This window comes from Eumetopias jubatus, unplaced genomic scaffold (assembly GCF_037043125.1).
Source record: "Eumetopias jubatus isolate StellerSeaLion01/CBP00866 unplaced genomic scaffold, mEumJub1_p1.0 scaffold_9, whole genome shotgun sequence".
Lineage (NCBI taxonomy): Eukaryota > Metazoa > Chordata > Mammalia > Carnivora > Otariidae > Eumetopias > Eumetopias jubatus.
Genome location: NW_028274815.1, coordinates 25764036 through 25782249, shown reverse-complemented (window position 1 = coordinate 25782249; position 18214 = coordinate 25764036). Strand labels below are relative to the sequence as shown.

Here is an 18214-nt window from a genome sequence, read left to right as displayed (position 1 = left end):
ATTTGCAAAAAGGAGGAGAATGCACTTTCCAAGGGCGTTTGGAAAAAGGGGCTTTCCCAGGGTCATTTTCCAAGTACCCCATGTGGTTGGCGCGACTTTGGACCCCTGCTTCCTTACAAGCACAGAGCCCTGGTGCTTATGGGGAGAGCAAACTCTTAAGGGAGACAATCGCGCCTTAATTTTTAAAAAGACTTCCACCAGCTCAGCGTTCTATTAAGCAGAAAAAGTTGCCAGGCACCTGCAGGCAGGCATAGAAACACCCTGGGGAGTTGGCTGAACTCGGCCTTGGGCCTCACCGGCCAGGAGAGTAAATCACGCTTGGGGCAAGAGCCCCGCCAGCGCCCGCGTGCCAAGGCCCCAGCGCCCCCGTGCCGCGGTCCCAGCGCCGGCTCCCGGAAGGCGGGTGCATTGGCGGCGGGCCCCGGGAGTGAGCGCCACGTGCAGCCCCCGCGGCGAGCGGGAAAGTCCTGCCTTGCCCGGCTCGGCCGGGCGCGGGCCGGCCCGAGGTCCCAGCGGGCAGCTGGGGTGACGGCGCTGCGGGGGCACGGTTCCTGCCGGGTCCCGCCCCAACCCAGGCCGGCCCGGGAGCTGCGTGCGTCCAGGGCTCGGCTCGGGCGGCCCCAGAGCAGCGCGGTGCGCCTCGGTCGGCGGGCGGCGGTAGCGCCCCCTCGCAGAACCCCGCTCGCTCCCGCCCGGGCTCCCTCGGAGTCGGTCTGTCGGGCCCACGCTCTAGCTTCGCTCCCTCCCCTCCCTCCTCCTTCGTGTTCCCCCCGGGGTGCCGGGCACAGCCGCGGATTCCTCCCTCCCCGCAGCTCGAGTCCGTTTCCCTCGCGGCGGCGGCGGCGGGCTAGGCGGCGGCGGCGGCGGCGGCGGCGCGGGGAGCATCTCGGCTGCCACTGAGCTTCTCCGGCGGGAGCGGGTGTCCAGCTTGGCTGCCCTTCGGTCCTTCCCTGCCGCTCTGCGCCCCGAGACCCCCGCCTCTGCTCGCTTCTCTCCGAGGCGGGCGGGGCGCCTAGCAGCTTCCCGCGGCCTCTGCACTCCGATCCCGGGGCCGCCGCTCTCCCGGACTCCTGCCCCTCCGACCCTCACCGCCAGGGGGTGCCCCAGGGGCGTAGCGTCGCGGAGAAGACGAGGCAAACGGGACCATGCGGCGCCTGACCCGCCGCCTGGCGCTGCCGATCTTCGGGGTGCTCTGGATCACCGTGCTCCTGTTCTTCTGGGTAACCAAGAAGAAGTTGGAGGTGCCGCCGGGACCTGAAGTGCCGACCCCCAAGGTACGGGCTTGGGCGGCGTGGTGGGCGCGGGGCACTGGTTTGCAGGAGTGCGCGCAGCCCGCGCGCCGGGCTTGCGGGCTCCCGGGAAGCCGGGGCGGGGGTCTGGGTGCCGCGAGGAGGTAACGGGGGCGCCGGATGCGGCCACAGGGTGATATTTCTGGATTTAGAGAAGCTCGGGGCACGTCGGGACCCGCGGAGTGTGGGAGTGGGTGTGGGTGGCGGGCGCGCGCTCGCGGACAGAGCGGGGCGCTGAACTTGGGCAGCGCGCGGGGGTCCCGGGGCGGAGGGGGCGCTGCAGACGAGCCGCCCAGGGGTGGCGGCCCGTGGACGCCGCGGGCGAGTCGCGGGCGGTGGGGTCGGGTGGCAGGGCCGGCGGGTGCTGGCGCCCGCGAGAAGTCTGGCCGCCGCGCTGACCTCCTTCCTTCCCGCAGCTGCCAGGCCCGACCAGGGGAGGCCGGAGGCCCGGGGTGCGCCGCGCGCGCGTGTGCATCGCGGGCGAGCGCCGTGCAGCCTCCCGCACGCCTGCTGCTGGGGCCCGCCGGCCTGTCGTCACCCCTGTTTTCTGATTGTCCCCGAGCTCTCCAGCTGCGTGGGAAGTTGAATGTGCCCTGAACGCCACTGAGGAGCCTGTAAAAGCAGACGCCTTGGTGTTGGTGGGGAGTTGGGGAAATGAGAATAATCGAAGTGGCTTTTTTAACTCCTGCCCAGTCGGTTCTTCCAAGCGCAGCCAGAAGGTTCTCCCTTCGGGCACACTCTTACCTGTCATTCAGAACCCCCATTCCTCTGTGTCCTCTTCCACACACCTGGTCGCGGGACACAGAAGGAGGCCTCTGGAGGTTCCTGGCCAGCCAGGCACCATTTATGAACGGGGTCCAGAGCAGTCCTTCAGGGACTGGGAAAAAGCCCTTGGAGGAGGTTATGGTCTGAAGCAGGGGGCTAAAAAAACGGGGGGGAGGGGGAAAGAGGGGAGTCTCCCCAGTAAGTACAGTACAGAGGACCCACCTTGTGCCAGGTACACAGTGGGTGCTTCTTCATAAGTAATTGTATAAGTTGGTGGTATCCTAATTTCAAAGATTAAGCAGGTTCAGTTTTTGTACCTTGCCTTAGGTCACTTTGATTTGAACTTAGCCTCGGATATTCAGAATCTTTCCACTATATCAAAGTGTCTCTCAGATCCCCTTTTAGCTAAGTCTTCTGGCACTTATGTACTGGAATGTTGCTAACGCCCAGTTGAGTTCCACAAGCGTTTATTGGTGGTGCGTTGTGTGCCAGGCTGTGTGCTAGGGACTATGGGTACAGAGGTGCAGAACTTGCTCTCTGGACATAGGGGATTCGCTCAGGAAGGGGCCAGGACCGTATTGTTCACTGAGGGCCAACAGAGCTCAGTGCACTGGGTGTCATGGGAGCCTGGGGACTTCCTGGAGGAGGAAGATAGAACAGAAATGAGTTGAGAAGGATGAACAATAGGTTTGCCAGGAGGTTGGGAGGGCGTTCCAGGTAGAGGTTAACTGTACCAAACAGGCTCAGAGGAATGACACAGCAGGTTGTGTGAGTTTGGCATAATTTGAGCATAAACTGTGTGGCTGAAGGCACGAATGAGGCTGAGGGCAGGTGTATAAGGGTCAGATTGGGTAGGACCTTGTGGGTGCTAGGAACCCTTGGAGGGGCAGTAAGCAGGAGAGTGTTGAGATCAGACTGGTGATTTCAAGCAGCCTTTGGAGCACTGGATCAATTTTCTCACCTCAAACCTGCCGGTAGATCTGAAGAGCTTTTCCTCTTTTTCCCCTGGGGTGGGTCTGCAGTTAATGATGCCTGCAGGGACATGAACTCTCTCTGTTTTGCGTTGGACCTCATTACCTTAAGCTTACATATTCTTAGTTTACACCAAGGAGCTGGGACAAGAAATCTCTATCTCTCTTTTGTGCACTTTGTCTTTCGTCCTTACCTGCCTCCTCTCATTCTGGTGTGTGCTGGGCACACAATTATTGAAGGCAGCTCTCTGCTGGGCTCTGTGCTGGCTTTGGAGGATACCGTGTCCCTGCCCCTTTGCAGGGAGGTGGGGAGGCTTTCACAAATTCCTGGCTGAGGCAGAATTACAAACAAATGAGTAGTGGGTGGGGTGGGGGGAGTGGTCTAATATTGGAATTCTGGGCATAGTGCTGTCCAAGCATAGAAGAGGGCGTCTTCTAGTTTTGACCCCTTGCTTTCTGTCTCAATAACGTATTTCCTCTTACTCCCATTTTCTGTATTCTTTAGAAACACAAATTCTATAGACTTTAAAAATCTTGATGCCTTTTATTATTAGGCACCCTTCTTAGTATATTACTCCTTTGTGTTTTTTCACCTGCTTGTATGACTTCGCGTGTCCACCTACATGTGTTGTGTTTGTGAGTGTATTTGTGTCTGGTGTTTGTATCTGAGGAAGGAGATGGAGAGACAAAGAGTCCTTAGCGCCAGAACAATTTTATTGCGGTGACTGATCTATTTAGGAAATGTGCACGTCCTGTCCAGGAGGAGTGCAGTTGGTTCCCAAACCTGACTGCGTGTCAGAATCCCCCGGTGAGCTCGTTTCACGTACAAGCTTTGGGGTTTATTGCAGTGATTATGATTCTGGGGGTTTGGGAGAAGGTCCTAGAATCACTGTCTTTACAAGTGTTCCATGTGAGTCGGAAGCAGCCTATTGATGGATAACGTTTGGAGCTAGATGAAGAATACTGAGTGTGTTGATTTTTTTGTAGTTTGCTTAGCCCCATGTAAATATGGCCGAATGATTTCATTCTTCTTGAGTTCCTCAAGGACCGAGCTTGTGTGAGCATGTGCACTCATGTAAAATAACAGTAGCTAGTATTTGTGTAGTGCTTTACAAATTCACAAACTCTATTTCATGCATATTAGCTCATTTAATCTCCACAACAACCGCATGGGGCAGGTAATACTTTTATGCAGACAAGACTGGTTGATGAAGTTATACAACTGGACCAAGATAATGAGGTTATTATTAAGTGGCAGCGTCAGGGTTAAGAATGGAATGGGGATCACTTTGGGAACTGCCCCCGCACAGACTCCTATGGCGCTATGCTGTGTGCACTGCCCGGGTCTCCACTTGTGGGTGATGGGGGGAGGTTAGGGATATTTATAGCCTGTGTTTCCCAACCTACTTTCCAACATTTCCACGGCTCAACCCTAGGCGCTTGCCTTTGGAGAGCTCCAGGGAGGGCAGAGGGGACTGGTGTAATTTGTGGGGGAACCACCTTGGAAGGGAAATCCTGCTCTGCCCTTGGAGGAGGCCAGCTGGGGCAGAGGAGGCTCCCTTGACGGGACAGAGTGCACTCTGGTGGGGAGGGTCCCATGGGAGGTTGCATCCAATGGTTGGAGCACCACTGGTTTAGGAATCATGGCCAGGATCGAGATCGTTTCCTCAATAGTAGGGATTCGGCTGGGACATTTGTCTATTGTAGGGAAAAAACTCAGTTTTGAGTGAGTGTAGTACCCTAGCTTTTCCTAGGAAATGTTCATTCATAGTCCTGGGGAGAGCTCTTGCCTTGGGCATGTGGAAGCCTTTCGGGAAGTTTTCATCCTACCTGGGCACCTTCCTGCCGTGGGAGAGGGTGTCAGCTTATTTTCCAAAGCACAGGCTGTGGACTCCCTTCCCTTAAAACTATTTGGAGATGTCAGGGGATTGGTGGAGGGACCGGAGACTGTGGCCGGGGCTTCTGGGCCGGGGACCCCTCTGTGTAGATTCCGTGTAGCAAGTTGCCTTCCCTGGGGTCTGGGACAAGCTCTAGTTCCCAGGCCCTTCCTTGTCTCCCCTCCCAGAGTTGGGAAGCATCCTCATTCACCTAGTGATGGGGTCTCCAAAGTGGGCCTGATAATAAAAGAAAACCTATGCCTTGTCACAAGCCAGCTGATGTGGAGAAGGCATGCTGCACTCCTAGTTTAAGGAAATTAATTGGATTTCTTTCTTTCTTTCTTTCTTTTTTTTAGTTCCAAGAAGGGCTGGTTCTATTAATAGCTCAGGTAAAGATTTCTTTAAGTTTGACTTTTTAATGTTGATTTGAATCTTTTGCCGGGCCCCCCACCCCCAAATTCTGCAGAACTCTAATTCCTAATTGAAAATCATATAACAAGTTGGATGTCTTAATTCAAACTGTATTTCAGTGATAAATACTGTACCATTAAAAATACTGAAAAACTGTTTTTATTTCTTCTCTCCCCTATCATTTGTTTGCCATTTGGAGAATTATACAGTAACTGACAGAATTAAAAGAAAAAAAAAAAACAGCAAATTTGTCTCTGACTTCCAAGAAACTAAATTTAGTCCAGGGGCTTAGGGCTTAGTAAAAGCAAAAGAATTTGAGGCCTGAGGTACTTTTTGAGGAAGGTACTGGAAATGTAAAGTCTTTGAATAAAGTGCCTCGGGCCCATGGAGATATATTTGTGCTCTACTAGAAATATAGCAAACACTATTAGAAAAGAGCTTGTCTTTCTGTAATATTTGCATACCACAAATGCTTTGAGTATATGACACTGCTATTTTATTCCCCATTTAGTAGATCATTTCTCCCATTAAAAAAATTATGAATTTTAGAGAGAGAGACCCTATTAATCTGCTGATACTCAGTGCATGTATATTGGACTCTGTCCAGGGAATTTTGACTCTGGCATGACCAGAAGTAGCCCACTGTCAGATGAATGTTCATCCTTTCATTCACTCCTGTGTGCTGGTGCCTGTGCCCTGTGCTGGGCTGTCTTCCCCTCTGCGGAGGTTCCTAGAGCAGATGGAGGGTAGTGTTGCCTTGTGGTCCAGCAGGTGTTGCTATAAGAGGATGGGAAATATGAAAAGTAGCAGGTTGGAATGTCAGGTGTCCAAGAAATGGCATATCTTTGCTTTGTAGGTATCAATAAGCTGCTTTAAAAACAAAACAAAACAAAAAACCCTGAGATCTCCCCCAGCCCCCAAATTCCAGGCCATTAGGCTGGTGGGAATCTTTCCACTTGGGGTTATTTTTGGCCTGCCCTGGGTTGTACCCACGTCCCAGCTTGCTTTCCCAGTGAGCCCTCCCCTCCAGGGCCCCGTGGGAGGCCCTGTCCTAGGGACTGATGGATCTGTTCTGAGGGACTCTCTTTGACTCAGTCTGGGGAGCTCTCTATTTCCCTAAACCCTTGTTCCCCTGAGTGGTCTCGTGCTTTTGGAAACAAAGACCAGGAATCCCTGTCTCAAATGTTCCTGGAGGTGTAGAATGATGCCTGCTCAAATCAGAGAAGGCAAAGGGGCAAAACCAAGAAGGAAAGAGAAATTAATGTCCCCGTCACCAGCCTCCCCAGCCTGTCTAGAGACTACCCTTTTTCCAGGTTGCTTTTGTGTGTCTGTATCATTTAAAAGTGTTAATTTCCACCCATCAGAGGCCATCTGTAAACTAAACAGGGACAGAATGAGGCTGCCGGGGCTGACGCCTGAAGCCCAGGGTTTCCACACAGCCTGGTTCTCAGCCATCTCGTCTACCTCCTTTGCTTGCATCCTCTCCCACAGCTTTCCATCCCAAATTTCCAAAACAGTCTTAGCCATTACCAGGCACATTTGAAGAAATGTGTTGCCGTGCCCTTGTTTAGGGTCTAACGTGTACAGTTTTGACACTCTTCCAGAGCATCTCAAAGTCCCTGTTGCATTTCTGGAAAAGCATCTAAATTAGAGAGCAGGGCCCCATCCTCCCTGCTCCTCTCTTCGGGGCAGTCTGTGAACCCTGCCATGGCTTTTGCACATTCCACCCCAGAGACCAACATCCTAGACCCACCATCTGCTGGGGAAGTGAGCGTGGCTGAGCCTGCTGCCCGCGCGGCTAGCTGCTGACCCTTCCCACGGCTGCAGCGCCCCGAGCGGGTAGTCACCCCCCCCGCTCCTCAGCAGCCTCGGAGCCTTGCACGCCCTGCTTGCTGGAGTCAGAAGACAGAGCCCCCACCCTCTCTTGGGAGCGCCTGTCCTGTAATCACGTGCCACTTCACCTTCTGGCTTTTCTTGTACGTGTGGCAGCCTGTTGGCAGGTGCCAGGGGTGACTCAGGTCCTTTCTCCTGGGCACAGTCTCCCCAGCTGTGAAATGAGGGTGGCGTGCTGTGGCCCGGGGCCTGTCCCCCACTTGCTCCACCAGCAGTCTCCTTGGATCCGGGTGACTTGCAAATAACTCCGAAGTGAGACCTCATGGCTATAAATAATTATGCCACAGATACTCCGTGTCTATTACTTATCTTTTAATTATTTTACCAGAAACACTAGATTAACCAAAAAAATAAATCAGTCTCCGAGTCCTCTGATGTTGAGCTGGTTAAGAAAGAACCCCTTTGGGATATGCAAGAACACACACGCGTACTCGGCTGCCCTGGGGAATTCTGCAGAAGCTCTGGAAATCTGCTGGCTCTGGTATTTTGGTATTTGAGAATAAATGGCCTGATGTGACCTTCTAGGGCAGCAACCTTTGCATTTGGCAGCAGCTGCTGCCATCAGGGGACCTAATGAACGCGAGGAAGTGGAGGGGCAGGGGGGCGGGGTGGAGGGGAAGAGGTCTCTGTGGTGTGAGCCGGGGGTCGGCAGTCCTGCTTCTCTTCCCTCCACCACGTTCTCCCTCTTCTTATTTGTGTCTCCTGGAGAGCTGGTGGGGTCCAGAGCACAGAGGCCCGGGTACTCGGCCAGGAGCCCCAGGAACAAGTCTGGAGGGACGGGAGCCCGGGACATCCCTTGCAGGCTCCAGCCAAGGTCAGGAGCAGCCTGCGTCCCTGCTGTTCTGGATATTCTTCATGAAGGAGGGGAGTGGCTGCCCTTGCCCTGGGCCGCCCTGGACCATTCTGCTCAGATGCCCTGAGCCCTTCCTGCAGGAACTGAGGAGCTGGCCGACCCACGGCCTCCTGGATGCTGCAGCTTCCAAGTATCACGTCTCTTCTGCATACCATTCCCAGAGACAAGATTAGGCACTTAAAAAATAATTAAATTCTCCTCATGTCACTTGTCTTCTTAACTGTAAGCACTACGGTGATCTTTCAAGGAAATGCAGGGGAGAGTGGCACACTCACATGTTCCTGCCATTGGATTTGAATTCCCAGATGAAGAGAACAGCCACCCAGCTGCCTCCTTCCTAATGATCCTGGCTGTTTAAACCTAATTTGCATCTCATTCCGGGCCAGGAGAGAGAGGGAAGCATGTACGGAACGGGTATGACCACCCCATCCTGACAAGCCCTCCCCAAAAGAAGCTCACTGTCTCTTTTCCATGTCTCACTGAGGTTTAGAAATTGGGTTTTCTTCCCCGTGGTCGGGACTGGAGATTTATGTAGCTTCTCTTGTTCCTCGGAGAACACTGTAGTCATTCATTACTTCCCTAACCTTCGCGCCCCCCCCCCCCCCGAGCCCCAAGCCACAGAGAGACTGGTCTAATCAATATTTATGGGCCCATCCTTCCCAGCTGCCACACACAGGCACTGTGCACACCAAATTCCTTGGTGGCCATCGAAAAATTAGCTGGCGCCTATATATCAGGCTCATTGTTTTCTAGGATCTCGGGGAGATCAGAGCACGTGGTGCACAGATTAATTAAGCTGCCCAGATAATTGGCTGTTAATAGATGGCCAATTGATGGCTGCCAGCTGGGTGCTGAAAAGACTGACATCCTCATGGTGGGCCTGGGGTCTTCATGGGCAGAGGAACTGGCTCAAAGACTTGCTTAATTAACGGTGAATCAGGAACAGGACTTTAAGTGGTAGCTCCTTTCCTCCACCACGTCCTGTGATGTTTTATGGTTTACACGGCGTTTGTATTCCCAGATGCCTCATTTGCTCTTTCCTGTCCCCACGTGAGGTAGACGTTATTATTACTCTCACTTTCTGAAGTGTGATGAAGCCGAGGTTGTAAGGGGGAGGACATTCTGGCAAGCACCCCCAACCAGTAAGTGGCCTTGAACTCACTCTTTTGACTTTAAAGCTCATGCTCTTTCCTTCGTAGCCATGCTCAGCTTCTGGTTAGCTTCCTTTTCCAGGGGGAAATGAACTCTATTTTATGTATGTGTATATTGTATGTATATTTCTTATGGATGAAAAGTTAATGCTCGTGCTGGGAAACGACTCCGGACCTCTAAAACACCAGCGTTGCTTTTCTGCATGCAGAAAGGAACTGAGAAGTGGATTTTAGGGTCACCAGAGAGCCCATCTCAGAAGGGCCACTGGAGGGCCAAGAGAACTTTGGGTGTTCTTCCAGGATGGGCCAAGTGTAACTTGCCTACGGGCCCTACAGGACCGTTCCACGGTCCTTCTGCTGTGGGAAGATGCTGGACCAGGGTGGCTCCGTCCTGGTGAGGGTGAGCCCACGCTTACCAGCCAGGTCCCTTCTGGGTTGGCAGGGGGGCTGACAGCAGGAAATGAGGCTCTGCTGTCATTCAGGAGGCTGCTCCTCTCACAAGTCAACAGGATTGTGCAATTAAGATAGACACCGTTGATTTGAATCCCTTTCATGATGAATGTGGTCCTTAAACAATCAGAAGCAATTCCCCTCTAAGAGGAAAAATGTCATTTGAAAGAACCTAATAGGTCCTGTTTGAAATGCACGGCGGGGGGCGGGGGTGGGGGGGGGATGACTCCAGGGAAGTGCCTTTAGGAGATAGGACGCATCACCTGAGCCAGACAGAGGGCTCCCTGCCTGTGTCGTGCTGTTTAACCTTGAGAACCGTTGATGACTGACGGCTCACTTCAGCCCTGGAGTTGGGCCCCTGGCTAGACCCAGCACAGGGCTCAGCTGCTTTGTGGCTACTTGGGAGGATGGGCGTGAGTTATACTTGCTGCCCCGTGTGCATGGTTCAGTATGAAAGCATAAAATCAGGAGCTGCTAATGTCTTCCTGGATATTCTGTTTGCACTTCCGATGACCTACTGGAGGGCTCCTGGTGATGCTTTTCTTATGTTGGCCTGAATGACAAAGTGAGTGTCTACTCCAAGATCCCAAGCAGAAACATGACTTTTTTTCTCCTGTCAATTTCCACGGAGTGTGGCAACATTAAAGGGAACTGTATTTTTAAAGCCAGTGCATGGAGTAAGAACAAAAAAAGTATAAACCTAGTAACTAATATTTTCCCTCTCCACTCGGAGGCCCTCATGATTTTCTAATCATATTTGCTCAATTCTGGATGAGATAACTCCCTGTAATTAAATTCTCCCTGCCTCTCTTAAAACTGACGTTATGGTTTCTGCTCCAGGTTTTAGCTTTTCCCTTAGAACTGAGGGTATATTTTTGGAAAGCTTCTTGGTAGTGTCTGCGAAAGCTGAGCATATGTATATACCTCTGCCCCTGCAGTTTCACTGCTAGCTGTAAGCCCAAGAAAAGTGAATTTGTATTTCATTGAACGTCATGTACCTGGATAGGAGTTGGCAAACTTTTTCTGGAAAGAGCCAGATAGTAAGTATTTTTGGTTTTTTAGGTTATACACTTTCTGCTCTATCTACTCAACAGTGCTATTGTAGAGTGACAGACAGTATATAAACAAATGAGTGTGGCTGTGTCCCAATAAAACTTTATTTATGGACACTGAAATTTGAATTCCATAGATCTGTCACATCTCATGAAGTATTCTCCTTTTAGGATTACGTATTTTCAAATATTTATACATGTGAACTGCTTTCTTAGTTTGCAGGATATGTTAAAACAGGTGGCGGGCCGCCAGATTTGACAATGGGATTCTATTTATAGTCAGTACGGAAACCAGCAAAGCTAATCTATGGTGTTAGAAGTCAGTTTCATGGGGACCCTTGGTTGGAGTCCGTGACAAGAAGGAGGCAGAGCAGGCGTGCCTGGGTGGCTCAGTTGGTGAAGCGTCTGCCTTCAGTTCAGGTCATGATCTCAGGGTCCTGGGATCAAGCCCCGGGTCAGGCTCCCTGCTCAGTGGAGAGTCTGCTTCTCCTTCTGCTGCTCCCCCTGCTCATGCACGTGCTCTCTCTCTCTCTCTCTCAAATAAATAAAATCCTAAAAAAAATAAGAAGGCAGGAGATAATTGGGGAGAACTGGTTCTGTTCAGTTTCTTGATCTGGTTGCTGGGTACTCAGGTGTGTTTACTTTGTGAAAATTCATTGAATGCACCTCTTTTCTGTGTGTGTATTTCACTTCAATAAAAAGTTAAAAAAAATCTGAACTGCGTGTGTGGCTTCTGACTCAGATTTTAGCACCTCATTTGGGGTCAGAGCATAGTCATTTTTGTTCTTTTGATAGCTATTGGTTCCTGTTTCCTGGATAAGACTGTCTCTGGAGAAAGGTCTTGATATGTCTTTCCAGTTTCCCAAATCTTATTTCCCTTTATAATCAGGGAGACGTTTAACAACTGGTGTGGTGGGGGCTCCAGCCAACCACAGTTTTCCTTTAGCCCAACTCATTCCTGACATGTAGGCTCAATCTTCTCAGTATTTGAGTTACTGGTTCAGCAGGAACCAGGAAAAACAGTAGTCAGAATGTTATTTAGCTGTATATTGTGTACACTCTTGTAAATACTGGTAAACAGTGGTCAATAAGTAGTTTTATATTCCTTTTAAAAAAAAAAGCAAAGTATGTGCTGAGTGTTAACCCCTTCATCACTGGATCACAGGAAGATGTGGAAGCTTCTAGGAGAATGGGTATGGTCGGAAGGCCTTCAGGACGGTGGGAATCGTGAGTAGGATGTTGGCTGGTGTTGCTGTCCCAAAGTGAATCCCATACTGCTTCCAGGACTTAGACACATCTTGTTTCGACCAGAAGCTATTAGATGCAGTATTTTTATGTCAGAAGCCAGCTTTTCCAGGACAAGTCATTTTATAACAATACTCAAGGAGAAAACTTTACAACCTTTTCAAAGAGAAATATATTGTGCTTTCGGCACCATTTGACATCCTTATGAACACTTCGCTCCTGCGGATGACTGGGAATGTTTCTGGTCCCAAGGATGGACTTGAAAAAAGGAAGTCTGCAAGGTATCACTTTCTTGCGAGCATTAAGGCGTGCTTCAGGACTGATCAGAGAGGGGACAGTGAGAATCGATCAACAGATGGGAAAATGCAGAGGCCGTAGTGGTTGGCTAACCACTCCCAACATCGTCCCTCGGAGAGGAGTCCCTTATCCAGCATAATAGCACCAATTATTTGGTTGGTTGTGCTGAGGAGTTGAAAGCTATCGTGTGCCGGGAAAGTACTCAGCATGGAGCAGTAATTACGGATCAGCTGATGATAAAGGATGCATTGGATTGACTGCTAATTAGATTATTAGCACCAAAAACAAATACCTGCTATTAATACCATAAATAAGCCACATTTATGATATTTTCTACTGTAAGTGCATATTCCTTTTTATGATGTGCGATTTCCTTTCTTCTCTTTTGGGGCCAAGACTTCCAGTTTTCCCTAGTCATACTAAGCATATTTGTTTATTGAGCTATAATCTGGTCATCTTCTTGTTTTCTTCCAGTCTCAAAGGGGGGTCGTGAGAGCTGGTATGTATTGAGTGCCACACGTCAGGCCCTGAAGTGTGTTAGATTCTTCCAGGGAAAAAGTGGGGCAATTCTAGAGCAGCATCCAGATCTTTCCCACAGGCACAGCATCATTGTGAGGGATAAGTGGGTGTTTCAGGCACCAGCACCCCCCTCCCCTCCCCACTGAGTCGGCCATATTTCTACAAGTAGGTTGATGGTGGGTGCCCAGCAGTGTGAGATTCTGGCTGTCTTCCCACCCAGGGTGGCTATGAGTTCCGTGGGTAGGACCATCTGAAAGAGCCCTCGGGAGCTTCCTGGGTTGCCTGGAGAGAGATGCCCACTCTGGCAAGAGCCAAGGGGCAGCTCTGGCCATGACCTTGGTAAGTGGTTCAAGTGACTGTCAGGTGTCCTACACAAAATGCTAGAGATGGAACTGGTTTGTGACCACTATTATGCCAGGAGTCTTTGCAGAAAGGAAAGTTTTCTGAGGGGAAAGGGGTACGTGACTGCCTGTTGGGAGAGATGCTAGGTGCTTTATCTGAGTTAAGTCCTTCATTCTTTATAACCACCCTATGAGGTCAGCAGGCTGAGATTTAGCTGGTGCTCGTCAGCACAGTCATGCTTTTGCCCTTCCGATTCCACGGTGCCTGAACCATACAGGTTGTTCACATGTTCTCTTATAAATAGTATCTCTGGATGACATTGATTAGCCTTATTTTACTGATGAGGAACTTGAGGTTCAAGTTCCAATAACTTGCCCAAATCATTAGAGCTAGTAAGTGGCAGAGCAAAGACAGGTCTGGGTGATTCTGGAGCCCATGTTGGAGTGCCATCAGGATGGTGCACAAGGGGGCAGTGAGCTCCTTGAAGGAGTTTCTCCTTCTGAGTGCCTTGCCAGTGTGGAGTGACAGAGTGGGCAAATTACCCTGTGCCTGGGTCACACGCATCCGTTCATCCTGCAAGACCCTGTCCCAGCCAGGTTCTGCCCTCCTTGCTCAGGGCAGATTTGGGGCAGTGGTGGAGTATGGAGCTGTGGCTGTCTGCTGGCCCCTGGCCACTCTTCTAGAACTGTCTCCCTCCTGGATTTTACATTATGTTGTGTATTACTGGAAGGCTACAACTGTGTCTCTAGGGTAGCTTTTTCACACTGAAAGGGACTGCGAGCTGAACAGGAATCTTTTCTCTCTTTTGAGTCAAAGTGGAACGTGAGGCCAAGCGGAGAGAGTCTTTATTCGGTTCATGGGATAAAGGTTTGAGAAGATTGCTTTGGAATTTACTAGTTGTTTTTGCAAGGTTGACTTTCTTCCCCTGATCATGTCACTCTTCTGTTAGCTCAGAAAACTCTAGTTGAAGGTCAATCTCATCCTGAAAAGCTGTTTCAGGATGAGCCTGTTATTCCTCAAGGCCCCTTATTAGAAGAAGAAGCATTTAGGGGGCAGTCTTTTAAAGTCCTTTCAGTGATTTTTGAAGAACTACATTTGCTTGGATCTACTCATCCCCAAAGTGTTTGCTGTTTGGAAAGCATAGCACTAATGTCAGGAGGACAGGAAAGGAACACCAACTTCAGGATAGAAAATGGGGTGACTGAGCAACCCGCTTTGATTAAATTTGTCAGGGATGCCTGTTGGGGTTCTGTACTTTTTGGGGCACCCAAGACTGGGGTCTGCCCATTGGCCACATCCAGTTCCTTCTTCCTGCTCTTTATGTATGGCCTGGGAACTGAGAATGGCTTTTTTTTTTTTAAATATTTTTTAATGGTTGGAAAAAAACTCAGAAGAAAAATAATATTTTGTGACACATGAAAATGATATGAGATTCAAATTTCAGTGTCCATAAATAAAGTTTTATGATAACATTCACGCTGGTTCCTTTATGTATTCTTTGTGGCAGCCTTCAACGGCAGTGGTGGAGCTGAATGGTGAGGGAGATGGGGTGGGTTACAAAGCCAGTATTTTACGGGGCCCTTGAGAGAAAAATTCGCTAATCCCTGCCCCAGACCTTTGCTTCTCAAAGTATGATTTCTGGGCAGGGATGTCGGTTCACCTGGAAGTTCGTTAGAAATGCCAAATCTCAGGCCACCCGTACTGATTTTATATCTGCATCTAAGCAGAACCCCTACGTGGTGTCTGTGCAATTCAAGTTTGTGAAATGCTGGGTTAGATGTCAGCTAACTCTTCCAAAAAGCTTGTGTAGGACAAAATGAGGTCTTGAGTCAGTGCCATTATTTTCCTATTTATTGTGAATTCCATTGGATTGGATTATTCAAGACTAAACTCCCATCCCCCTGGTTGGACTGGGAATTCTTCTACTTCTAACTGCACAAAGATGCAGGAGGTTTCCTCCCTGCCCTGGAACAGAAGAGGAGCCTTGAATCTTCCAGCGTTGTGGTCACGGCAGGAACATCATTAAGCAAGCCCTCATCATTGTGCTGCTCCCGGGCTGGTGGGTTCCTTGTGATGCCAGGGGCCCCCACACTCAGGGTCTTGCCTCCCTAGGGGCAGCAGCAAGCCATTTCTTTTGGATCCTGTTACCCTCTGGGCAGCCCCCCTCCCCCCTTAGGACTGGCTGCCTCCATTTTCTTTCCAAGTTGGAGGAATTCCCTTTTTCCATTATCCTCTGGGCTACTTCTTCTTTCAAGGACACTGGCTTTTGCATACCACCTCCCCAGAAGCAAGGGAGCATCAAGTCCTGGTTATGTGCTGAAATGAGGGGTTAGGTTAGGGCTGGGGTAGGAGTGAGTGGGTAGAATGCAGTGGAGAAGAAATATAACGAATGTCTCAGTAAATTATCCTACCACACCTGCAGTATATTAGGATGCAGTTGATGGGACAACCGATGTATCGAGGACAGTAGCAAATGTAGACTGTCTTCCTGTAGAAAAAGAGGCAACTCCTTCAGGAATTTAGAGGGAGACTGTGTGGGTGGCAGGGGCAAGGGAGGTCTTCTGAGGTGCTAGGACTCCAACAAGAGTGACCAGAGGTCAGTGGAAACCGGGAGCAGGCCAGGTGTGGAAGAGTTTGAAAATAAAGTCATTTGCTTATTTTTGTTCTAAGATGCATGTATGTCTGAAAGTAAACAGATATCCCCAGTTGGGAATATTATACCCTACTCACTGAGGACTTGGTTCAGTAAATGTTTTGGGTTTAAGGGTTTTAGCTGCTCAGAGTATGCTCATTGCTCTGAAAGTAGCAATTCTGTGAAATTTGAACTTAACGTTCCCTTTCTTTTACACTTTTGGCCTAAATGAGAGTCACTGTGTATGTTCTGCCTTTCTCACCAGAGTTGATTCTGGTTTTTCCTGACCAACTGTTTTCATCTTTAATTCATGTGGCTGCTCTTAAAGAAATGCTCCCTGGAAAATCCATCTCACCTGTCTACATTCCCTTGAATGAGGCCTTGGCAGGGCTGTGGCCAAAAGTTACCTAGAACAGTCATGTCCTCTGAAGGCTATGCCTGGGGTCCTGAGTCCTGAAGAACTTAGTCCATGCACATTAGTTGGAAGAATGGAGAAGTGACTACATCCTGGCTGGTGTTACTGGGAGGATGGATCACAATCAGGTTCTAGAAGCTTCCCTGCTTATATATACCAGGTAGCCCAAGACTGATGGCCTTTTTGCATTAATTGTGATATGTGGCCGATCCACTGTGCTTCTCTCCATATTACCTTCGTGGGAAGCTAGATTAGGAAAGGACCTAATGCAGTGGACATGGAAATAGGCTCATCATGTACTAAGTTAAACAAGAAAAAAGTAGGATTCAAAATTGTGTCCCTAGTAGGACCTTATTTTAACACAAGACGTATATTGAAAAAAAAAAACTTAGAACATCAAAATGGGTGATTTACCTAAATGGGATATTGTCTAGGCTGTATTTCTTATTGCTCCTTATTAATTAATTATTTGATTGATTGATTTTGGCTTATCTGCTCCCTATCTCCTTCCACTCCCTCCTCCCCCCTTTTACAGAAGCAATGTAGCAACCTGGATATGTAAACTTCAATATCGTTCTCTGTGCACCTGACATCAGTACAGAAATGTAGATAAGCATTTACAGATCTGTTACGGTCATTATTACAAAGGAGAGGAGAAATTGAACGTGTTGTATATGTCTTTGCATTTTACTCATCATTTAATCACATAGCCTAGAAATCCTCAAGTCAGCCAGCCTTTTTTTTAAAAGAATCATTTTATTTTTTATTTTTTTATTTTTTTGTTTTTTATTGTTATGTTAATTACCATACATTATATCATTAGTTTTTGATGTAGTGTTCCATGACTCATTGTTTGTGTATAACACCGAGTGCTCCACGCAGAACGTGCCCTCTTTAATACCCATCACCAGGCTAACCCATCCCCCCACCCCCTCCCCTCTAGAGCCCTCAGTTTGTTTTTCAGAGTCCATCATCTCTCATGGTTCGTCTCCCCCTCCGATTTACCCCTCTTCATTCTTCCCCTCCTGGTATCTTCTTCTTCTTTTTTTTTCTTAACATATAGTGCATTATTTGTTTCAGAGGTACAGATATGTGATTCAACAGTCTTGCACAATTCACAGCGCTCACCATAGCACATACCCTCCCCAATGTCTATCACCCAGCCACCCCATCCCTCCCACCCCCCACCACTCCAGCAACACTCAGTTTGTTTCCTGAGATTAAGAATTCCTCATATCAATGAGGTCATATGATACATGTCTTTCTCTGATTGACTTATTTCACTCAGCATAACACCCTCTAGTTCCATCCACGTTGTTGTAAATGGCAAGATCTTATTCCTTTTGATGGCTGCATAATATTCCATTGTATATATATACCACCTCTTCTTTATCCATTCATCTGTCAATGAACATCTTGGCTCTTTCCACAGTTTGGCTATTGTGGACATTGCTGCTATAAACATCGGGGTGCACATACCCCTTCAGATGCCTACATTTGTATCTTTGGGGTAAATACCCAGTAGTGCAATTGCTGGATTGTATGGTAGCTCTATTTTCAACTTTTTGAGGAACATTCATACTGTTTTCCAGAGTGGTTGCACCAGCTTGCATTCCTACCAACAGTGTAGGAGGGCTCCCCTTTCTCCGCATCCCCGCCAACATCTGTCGTTTCCTCACTTGTTAATTTTAGCCATTCTGACTGGCGTGAGGTGGTATCTCATTGAGGTTTTGATTTGGATTTCCCTGATGCCGAGCGATGTTGAGGACTTTTTCATGTGTCTGTTGGCCATTTGGATGTCTTCTTTGGAAAAATGTCTGTTCCTGTCTTCTGCCCATTTCTTGATTGGATTATTTGTTCTTTGGATGTTGAGTTTGATAAGTTCTTTATAGATTTTGGATACTAGCTCTTTATCTGATATGTCATTTGCAAATATCTTCTCCCATTCTGTCGTCTTTTGGTTTTGTTGACTGTTTCTTTTGCTGTGCAAAAGCTTTTTATCTTGATGAAATTCCAATAGTTCATTTTTGCCCTTGCCTCCCTTGCCTTTGG

General features: G+C 49.0%; 1 protein-coding gene across 2 annotated transcripts in view; it reads left to right on the top strand.

Annotated features, from left to right (window-relative positions):
* The first annotated feature begins 1145 nt into the window (after window positions 1-1145).
* Window positions 1146-18214, top strand: part of GALNT14 (polypeptide N-acetylgalactosaminyltransferase 14) — a 208609-nt gene continuing 191540 nt past the window's right edge. For both annotated transcript variants that reach the window (XM_028099468.2, XM_028099469.2), the window contains exon 1: window positions 1146-1274. In XM_028099468.2, the coding sequence (XP_027955269.1) occupies window positions 1146-1274 (129 nt within the window). The remainder of the gene's footprint in view (window positions 1275-18214) is intronic.